Raw genomic sequence first — 9,207 nt, forward strand, 5'->3', positions numbered from 1 at the left:
TTATATGTCTTACTTACAGCGGATCTTCACTAAACCCCTCCACTAATGCGAGCTATATCTCGGAGAAAGCGCATATGAAGATACCCCTATCTATGCTGGAAGTCTACGACGCGGAAGCGAGAGGCGCTGCCCAAGCAATGAAATTGGCCTTACGCATCATCCGGGACAGCCCCTCAGTACGAGAAGCATACTTCTTCCTTGACCACTCAGCAGTGGTCGACGGCCTATTAGGAACCCCACCGGAATCCTCCCAAGAAGAATACATTGCTTTCCAGAAGGGAGCCAAAGCAGCATACCCCATCAGGATCACAGTAGCGTGGGTCCCCGGACACAAAGATGTACCAGGCAACGAAGCAGAGGGATGGAACCAGACTGACGGCACACAAAACACACCTCAGCACCATAACACATATCAACAGATGGGCCAAATAGATCGGAAAGAACCTCTGGGAGAGGCACTGGTACAACTCCATGCCCGAGGGCTACAAGAGATGGCGTTTAAGGACACACAACGTGCCCGGACGAACTCAGCCTCAACAGAGGCCTCCTACATCACCTGTACGCGGAAGGGTCCGGCCATGGGGACTTCCAAAGCTACCACGACAGGTTCAACCACGAAACGGAAATCAAATGCAAGTGCGGAGAAACAAGAGACCCGGACACCTAGCAAAGTGCAGACTCACGGCCCACCTCCTCCCAGAAATGCCAGTAGGCACTACTTTCTTCTCAGAAGGGACGGCCACAAAAGATTCCAAAAATTCGTCGAAGAGGCGGACCCTTACGGACCACCTACGACAACCCAAGATTGATTTAGAACAATCCCCTCCTTTGTAATTCCTAAATATAGCGAACGAAGGACTAGCTTGCGGCTCCTACCGTCCTATTGCCCATCGCGGATTAATGTATCTAGATACTTAGTGGACGTTTAATCACAAAACAAACAAACAAATCAAAGATAGCTACGTGAATGTACGAAATTCGGTTTGTGTAGACGTCATTGGCGTTTCACTCGCAGAAGCTGAAATCCGCGGTACCCCGCATTGCCCGGTAAGTTTTTTCAAGCACACTAGCACCAGACGACTCATGATCATAAACATTCCAATGAGAGACCTTATTCAAGGCACTCGTTCTCCTAATTCCGAAGCTCGCATTTCGTATAGAGCTACTACATGCGCCGAATTTGGCGTCTAATAGGTAGTGAGCTTCTTGGTGTGCCGCAATAATCTGACTTCCGTATACAGTAATGGCCGAAGTAAGTGTCCGAATTAACGGCATCGAAGGTCTTTCCACATCAGCTAATATTGTGGCGTATTGTGGCCAATGCAGTTGTAAGGGTTCAATCGCAATGCAGACTTGTAACACTCGCGCGACCTTCCTCTGAAATAAATTTGCAACATTGCTTAGCAATAATTAGTGAACTTAAAGAGCATATACTGTAGATTTTGACGCAGAAATGCATCAACTATAATCTGATTTCAGCCAAACATGCAACTATAAGAGGGTCACATCTTGCACAAAACCGCATGTGAACAAGGGGTGGAGCTGCAGTTAGATATCATTTTAACGACCCCGCAGCTGGAATAGGAATTCGGATCGAACTAGTCATTCCGCCGCTCGTATTCAACGCGAATCTCCTGCAAGGTGTACAGTCTGTGCTAGTTCGGAGATAAAATATAAAAATTGCTTACAGTTTTGATTTATTAAAACTACAGCAGCAATGCAGCTTCATCCTTATACATCTCTTGTCCTCAATATTCCGACTAGAACATATCGCAGTCAAGTACTAACCCTAGGGCTATAGTTATTAAGTTTCTATTACACTTAATAGGCAATAAACTTTGCTTCCCCGAGGCCGGCGGGGTATCAAAGTTTGCCACTAATTCCACCGCTTTAAAACAAGTAGCGGTGGATAATACTTCGGCTCAATGACTAGTAGTATAGGATTGCGGCTCAAGATCACAGCACAATAAAGGTACATGGAACCAATGCTACAGAGGCTTCACTATCATCGACATCAAACCCACTAACATAATTCAGAGCTATCATGCTGTAAGGGCTTTATCAAGAACCTCAGGTTGCTGCCCATGGCACCCTTTTCTCTTCACCTACTTCCGTTTATCTAATCGTACGTCAGATTCTTGATGGCCGGTAAACTTGCATGAAGGTTTGGCTTCCTAAGAGGATTCTTGTCTCCGTCTCAAGGTTAGACTAGAATGAACAAGAAAAAATAATTTGATTCGGCGATGAAACGCGCAGCGGTCTAGATTGGCTGCAGTGAATTGCATTCCAAAGTAAGATTTAACTGTGACTATGCCGCAGTGTGTGCATCCAAGAGGGAGGGATGGTACCATGATGATCTCAGACGATGAGAAAGGCAAGCAGAGGCTTGAGAACGAGCTGGGGCTGCTTTGATCAGAGTCACCCAAAACGTTTCTAAGTCTGCCCTGTACGAGGCTCTAGGGAAATATCGACCGCAGCAACGTCATCTATCTCCACGTCCCTATACGCCAGAGTTTGGCACTCGCATGACATGTCAACCCAACATGACATGCAGAGACAGAGGCAATGGGCTGTCGACTACTGGTCCGAGAGGAAGCTCTTCCGCGTCTACATACGCGCTGCGAAGACTCGTTCCAGGCCACCACATAAACAACCTTGGTCTAGCTGCAAGAGGGTCCCTTTTGTCCAGAGACTGAAAGAGTGGGCAAGAGCCGCTTCTCTTGGCCAGCAAGCTAGAAGCACCTCATTGTTAAATACGGCCTCACCTCTCAAGTCTGTGTTCGACTACGTTGCCTCAGCGGCAGATATCACGACTTGTCTTCACGTCCACGACTACGTCACATCCCTCTTGTGTCTAATTGTACACGATCCATCTGAGAGATCCTTACACTCTGCACGTCGACGACCTAACACCTACTGCATCTCATCGCCATGTGCAACTACATCTACGTACGATGCCTTCGATATCTCGACATGAAACACGCATTGCTGATACAGAACAGAAGGAGTTGAGCTGCCAATACACAAAACTGACTTGTCGTCCAGCTGCCTGCCGCGAACGTCGGCAGCCCAGTAACCACCCTTGGGCGAAGTTGATCCAGCGCCCCGAGTCTCGCATGTCATGTTCCCCAGTTTCCATGCAATGAGCGCCATCAACATGAGTGGCCATCGGTTGAAGCAGGCGCGTTAAAAGGTCACTGTGCCGCAAAATCCCACACCCCACACTCGACCGATACAACAAATCGGCCCACCAACAACAGCTCTACCGAAATGAGCTGAACATTTATATTATTANTAAGTTCTTTATTTTCATTAATAATAGGTACAGTAGTATTAATAGATTTAACTCAACTTAGAATAAATAGATTATTCGCTTATAGTACAATAAGTCATGTAGGATTTACCGGTATTTTTTAAATTGCTTGAAATATAATAAGAAAAGGCTAGCTTTATTATGACCTCTATACAAATGCAAAACAGTATATAGCTTAATAAATATAAGAGTTTATATAATATACCGTAAAGTTCGAAATGGGTGTCGCGGGTTTTCTTAGCTAATTTAGTAACAAGGCGACGACTACCGGTAAGAGGCTCTCATAATAATATTTTATATATCTTGAACCTTCAAAGTGCAATATATAATGCTTTAAAGGCATTGGGAATACCAATCATTGGAGTACCTGCATGTGGCTCCCAATTGGCAGCATGTTGGCCCCGACCATCCAACACCTCCACATTGGCTGTATCTGGCCGCGCAGCTATCACTACCTGCTGTTGTTGTTGGAGTGGTGGAGGAAGTTGTAAAATATATCTTAGACGTCGTTGTTACACTGCTACTGCTGCCACCGCTCTGCCCTTTCAAGCCCGGCTGGGTGAAGAAACTCCAAGTTTCTCCGGGTGCCCACGATTGACTCCGGCCGGCGTCCTTGGGGTCTGGGACGTGATCACCGGAATGAGCAATCCACCAGACCGGGTAGCCGGGTCTGCAGTCGAACGTTGTCTTGATGTGCGTGCCAGAGCCGCCGGCCGGCTCAGGAGCGTTCTTAGAAGTGCAGCCGTTGAGCTGGAGGAACTTGTCGCGTAGACCTCGGCCAAGATTGATGGGGAGAACGCTGTCGACCACGCCGTGGATGCCGAGGTACGGGATTGGCGTGGTTCCGCCGTCGCATCCGCTGAGCTGAGCCCCGGCAATAACGGCTACCGCCTTGAAGACATCTAGGATAACACGTTAGTTGAGCTTGTAGAGATCACATTCACGTTTGGCTGTCATACTTGGACGGGAGCAAGCCAGCTCGAAGGTCATAGCGCCGCCATAACTCCACCCCGTGGAGAATATCTGGTCTTTGTCGACACAGGCGTTGGAAGTGATATAATCCACCATCTGGTCGGTAAATGTGAGGTCCTCTCCTCCGCTATTCGCCCAACCGTTATTCAGGCCCTGTGGCGCAACGAAGATAGCCGTCTCTCGTGCTAAATCCCGTAGGCCATAGTAGCCAGGGGCAACATTATTCATGGTACCATCACGCCAGTGATACCCAAAAATGAGCTTGTAACCGCTGCTGGCATTGTAGTTGGCCGGAAGCTGCAGGATGTACTGCCGCGTCTTGCCGTTCACTGTCATGGATTTAGTGCCACTGCTAGTGCCTACAGCTTTACCACAGCCCGATGAGAGAGAAGCCACAGCCTCCTGCACACTGGCGGCAAGGAAGATCAGAGCTAGTTTTCCGCAAGAGAGCATCCTGACATATAACTTGGCGAGTCGCTGGGAAACTAGCCCACAGACAGAGAAGTTAAGCGTAGACTATCGCAGTAAGAGGGAGGGATTGTCCCTTTATATCAATCGGACTTTTATGAAACGATAAGAACAAGGTTCTCCATGCTCTTCCATTTACACTTTCTATTGGATGTCGCCATTAATGGTTTCGGAGACATCAAGCTATCCTTAATCGTCCAGCCACCTAGCCGCTTATTGAATGAATACGATCGTCTGGCCGCTTGCAATTGGTGCGCTTAGACTCTAGAGTCACAACGACCCGGTTCTGAACCACTGCTCCCTCCTCGATCAAATAGCCGCTGGGGTCAGTTACATTCGCTAGGATAAAATCGTGATGCAACTCGCCTAATAGCAAATCAGTCAGCCAACCTAATGTCATAAGGCCCTTGCTATTCCTACTGTAGAAAAGATTATCAGTATAAATTATAGTATAAGAACTTGATTTACATAAGAACCTACGTCTCCTGTTGTTAATATATTACACCAGCCGGGGCTGCCAGGATACCTGTAAATAGAATAGTTGCCAAGGAATAGAAATGCATTTTGCTAAGGTCAGGCTATATCGGCTGATTTCTAACAAGCTTATTGCTTTTAGATAAGAAACTAGCCGCTACTGTTAAAGTTGGCTAACGGTAAAATGTGATATAACTTGTCTAGAAGTAAATTAGCTGGCCGTGGGTAAAACGGGTGTCACGACCTTACGATGTCCTCGGTGCCTATCATAAACCGTCCTCCGTAGAAGATAATGGCTAGAAGAGAGCTGTCAGCAAGTTGTCAACTACCCTGAAGTGGGCGGCTTGAATGTGCATACCATTTGGCTTGACATCGCCTGGCTTGCCGCTCGAAGAAGACGCATGGTAGACATCTGCCGGCAGGGTTTGGTCTCCCTCGAGGCTGGCGTAGGTGTACTCTTTCTTTTCGAGGCTGCCCATTTTGGAGACTGTAAGCTGATAATGTGTCGCAGTTCAAACTTCACAGCACACCCCTGAGTGCTTCCCTCTTGGCTCGGTCTTATCGACATAAGAAAGCAAAGTATGTGCCGAGGCACGTCTCACTGTCCCATCGCCGGTCCGCTGATGCCGTTACAGCCACAGCTAGAGGCCTCGCCAGACCATGTCACTTGACGGACATTGCAGTTGCGAGAGGCGGACGACCCAAGTAAGCGGAGAGTCTGTGGCGAAGTGCAAGCACCCCGACCACGCCCTGCCGACTATCCCCGCTAGCCGAAATCTGACAGCAAACCTCTATATCAAAAGGCCGATACTGCGCGATTGATGTCTTCTCGCCGACTCACAGGACAGTTCTAAATATATATCAGCCTGCAAAGCCGTTGTACAGACAGAAGTAAAATCTAGCCAAGTTCAACATAAGTTCAGTTAACAAGCTTCCCTCCTACACCTACAGGTACCCCACCTTTTAGGTGCCTAACCACCAAAAACTCCCACCTGTTTAACTAGCTATTCGATAAAACAACTATGATTTTTTTATTTACGGTCCTATCTAGGGACTTTAAAGAGATGGAAATATTTATAAAACCTTTAGATAATTAAAATAGAATAAACCCCGTTGCCCCTGGACCTGCGATAGTTTTTTAACCTTAGAAAGAGGTAACCCCCTTAGGCCTAAAAATAAAAAAGGCTATAGTCCTCCCTTTTACCTTTAAGAAGAAAAGATATTTTAAAAAAGCCCTTAGTATAAATAAAATACCTTTACCTAGCTTTAATAAGGTAAAATTAAGTATAGTAGTAATAATAATTATAGTATAAATAGCTTTAAAAGGCTTTATTACCTTTATTTTTAGTAATATAAAGGAAGCTATTAACTTAAGTAAAAAAGGGAAATTTTTTATTAAAAATAAAATTATAAGCTAAATTAATAAAATTAATATATAATAATAAGCTAAATAAAATATAGTATTAAGTATAATTATAGTTATTAACTTCTACTTAGTATAATATTTATTTTAACTTTCCTTAATAATAGTAAAATAGGTTTAATTATACTTAAATATTATATTTAAAAATTTTATTACTTTTTATATTAACCCTAAAGGAAGGTTTAAAAACCTTAAGAAATTAAGTAGTAAGGAAAAAGCTGCTTAATTAATTAAAATAGCGTTAGTTAATATATACTATAGTAAGGGAGATAAATTAAATAGCTTTAAGTACTTTACTATAATAGAAGCTTTTATAGCTATTAGAAAAGTAAGCTAAAAGGACCCTAAGGTTATATAGGTATAGGTTATATTATAGAATATTATTTATAATAAAATACTGTAAAAGGATAATAATATTTAAAAGAATCTTACTTTTAGTAATAAAGGGCTGGCCTCTGCTAATAGAAAATAAAATAAAAATAAAATTATATTAGGTAATTAAAAGCCTAATAATTATATTTTTATTTAAGTTCCGCTAGACTATAACTAAAGAAAAATAATAGTTATTAGTACTAAATAAAAATTAATTAGCTTTATAAAACTTAACGTTAAAGATATTACTTACTTTTAAAAAGTCTAGTTAAGCTTTACCCTTTAAGTAAAAGATTAAAATACTAAAAATAAAATTATTACCCTTAAGCCAGCTGTAGAAAGTAATAACTTAAAAATTAAAGAAGTATATATATAAAAGGTTTTTTTTATATATAATATACTAAAAACTTATACTAATATAAGTAAAACCTATATTATAAATATATTAATCCCTAAGGAGGTATATATTAAGGCTAGGGCTAAAAGCCTATTAATAGCCTACTATAAGGCTCCCTTTAGGGAATTCCTTAATATATATAATTACTTTATTTCCTTTAAAGAAAATATTAAACCTAGCTTTAGACTTTTTAATATTTTTTACCTAGCTAAAGTTTAGGTTTAATTACCTTAGGTTACCTAATGTTAATAATACCTTAGTTTTTATAACCCTTAGAATTATACTAGGACTAAGAAGTACCTTAAATATAGTAACCTATTATATAAATATAATAATATTATAGTAAACTACTTATCCCCCCTTTAGTATATTAATTATAATAACTTTTATATAGTAGACTTTTTAAAGTACTTTACTAAATTAATTATTAAAAATAAAAAAAAAGTATAAATAACTAAAGCCTAACTTTAGGCTATTTAAAAGTTAGGTTAGTAAAAGTATAATAAAGCTAACCTACTTAAACCTAAACCTACCCCTACCTTAGCCTTTAATATTAAAAAAATAATTAACCTAAGGACTTAAATAAGCCCCCGCTTATATTTACTAATATTTAGCTTAATACTACCTTTTCCCCCTTAAGCCCTAGTTAAAAAAGTTATAGTTAAAGTTAACTTAAATAAAGAGGATTTTTATAAAGGAGCTTCCTCTACTAAGTTAATAATTTATATAACTAGCTTAAATAATAAAAAGGAGGATGTAAAGGCTAAAGAAAATAAAAATATACTTAATACTTCCTTTAGAATTAATAAACCTTTTAATATAAGCTTATAAATAATAGGCCCTATTATAACTACTAAAGAAATATTAACTTTAAAATCTTTTAAATTAACGTTAGGAAAAGTAGTTTATATTAAGATATTACTTTATTATTAATATAAAAAAGTAGCTATAATATTATACTAATTTAGGAACCTTATACTTAATAAAATAAGGTATTAAATAAAAGGTAAATTAAAAATTATCTTAAATATTAAGTATATAACCCCTTAAATAATTAAAAAAATACTAAACCTTTAGTTTTTATATTTATTAAAATCTTTTTAAACCTCTTTAATAAATAACTTTTTCCCCTAGGCCTAAAGGATAAATATATATACTAAATAAAAGTATATAATTATATTATTATTAATATTTATTAAAAGGCTTTAGTAAACTTAACTATAAAAACCTTTATTAAATAAAATCCTCCCTTCCCTTACTTAATTATTATAGGTAACTTTAATATTTTATATTAACTTTAAAACCTAGGTAGAAGTATAGATTTAGTAGGTAATAAAATTATAAAATAAGTAGAAAAATATAATTTCCTCCTAGCTTTAATAAATATACTTACTTAATACTTAGGAAAATATATAAACTTAGTTTTTATAAACTACTTTATATTAACTAAAGTTAAATATTCCTTTAATATAAAATTAAATTATTATATAGTAATTATAAACTTACTTAAGTTTTTAAAAATAACCCTAGGGGTAAGGAAAAAATATATTTTAATAAAATATTAGGAAAACTTTAGCTAACTTATATACTTTTTTACTTAAACCCTCCTTATAGTTAATTTAACTATATTATTAAAAACTAACCTAAATAAGTATACTAAGGCCTTATAAAATCTCTTTAAATAAATTATAAAGGTAGTTAGTAAAACTAAGTACTAAAATAGCTATAGTATACTATAGTAGTTAAAGAAATATAAAGCAGCTTATAAGGCCTATAAAAAAGTAGTAA

At 39.1% G+C, this 9,207-nt stretch overlaps 5 protein-coding genes across 5 annotated transcripts; 3 read left to right on the forward strand and 2 right to left on the reverse strand.

Annotated features, from left to right (window-relative positions):
• The first annotated feature begins 69 nt into the window (after positions 1–69).
• On the forward strand, positions 70–921 carry M431DRAFT_514432 (hypothetical protein). Its single transcript, XM_024920234.1, has one exon. The coding sequence runs from the start codon at positions 75–77 to the stop codon at positions 807–809; it is 735 nt and encodes a 244-aa protein (XP_024767000.1). The 5' UTR covers positions 70–74; the 3' UTR covers positions 810–921.
• Positions 922–2,781: 1,860 nt separating this feature from the next.
• Positions 2,782–3,307, forward strand: M431DRAFT_157457 (hypothetical protein; the record flags this gene model as incomplete). The annotated part of the gene is made up of 2 exons (XM_024912974.1): positions 2,782–2,949; positions 3,003–3,307. Coding segments are annotated over 2 exons (178 nt in total), but the record flags the coding sequence as incomplete, so codon positions are not given.
• Positions 3,308–3,646: 339 nt separating this feature from the next.
• On the reverse strand, positions 3,647–4,738 carry M431DRAFT_102504 (carbohydrate-binding module family 1 protein; the record flags this gene model as incomplete). Its single annotated transcript, XM_024911450.1, has 2 exons — positions 3,647–4,215; positions 4,273–4,738. The coding sequence occupies 2 exons, from the start codon at positions 4,736–4,738 to the stop codon at positions 3,647–3,649; spliced, it is 1,035 nt and encodes a 344-aa protein (XP_024767002.1).
• A 220-nt stretch (positions 4,739–4,958) lies between these two features.
• On the reverse strand, positions 4,959–5,706 carry M431DRAFT_488643 (hypothetical protein; the record flags this gene model as incomplete). Its single annotated transcript, XM_024916582.1, has 4 exons — positions 4,959–5,172; positions 5,234–5,238; positions 5,477–5,523; positions 5,586–5,706. The coding sequence occupies 4 exons, from the start codon at positions 5,704–5,706 to the stop codon at positions 4,959–4,961; spliced, it is 387 nt and encodes a 128-aa protein (XP_024767003.1).
• Positions 5,707–8,822: 3,116 nt separating this feature from the next.
• On the forward strand, positions 8,823–8,984 carry M431DRAFT_102509 (hypothetical protein; the record flags this gene model as incomplete). Its single annotated transcript, XM_024911451.1, has 1 exon — positions 8,823–8,984. A coding segment is annotated over one exon (162 nt), but the record flags the coding sequence as incomplete, so codon positions are not given.
• Between the last annotated feature and the right edge of the window lie 223 nt (positions 8,985–9,207).

Source organism: Trichoderma harzianum (genome assembly GCF_003025095.1).
Source record: "Trichoderma harzianum CBS 226.95 unplaced genomic scaffold M431scaffold_84, whole genome shotgun sequence".
Lineage (NCBI taxonomy): Eukaryota > Fungi > Ascomycota > Sordariomycetes > Hypocreales > Hypocreaceae > Trichoderma > Trichoderma harzianum.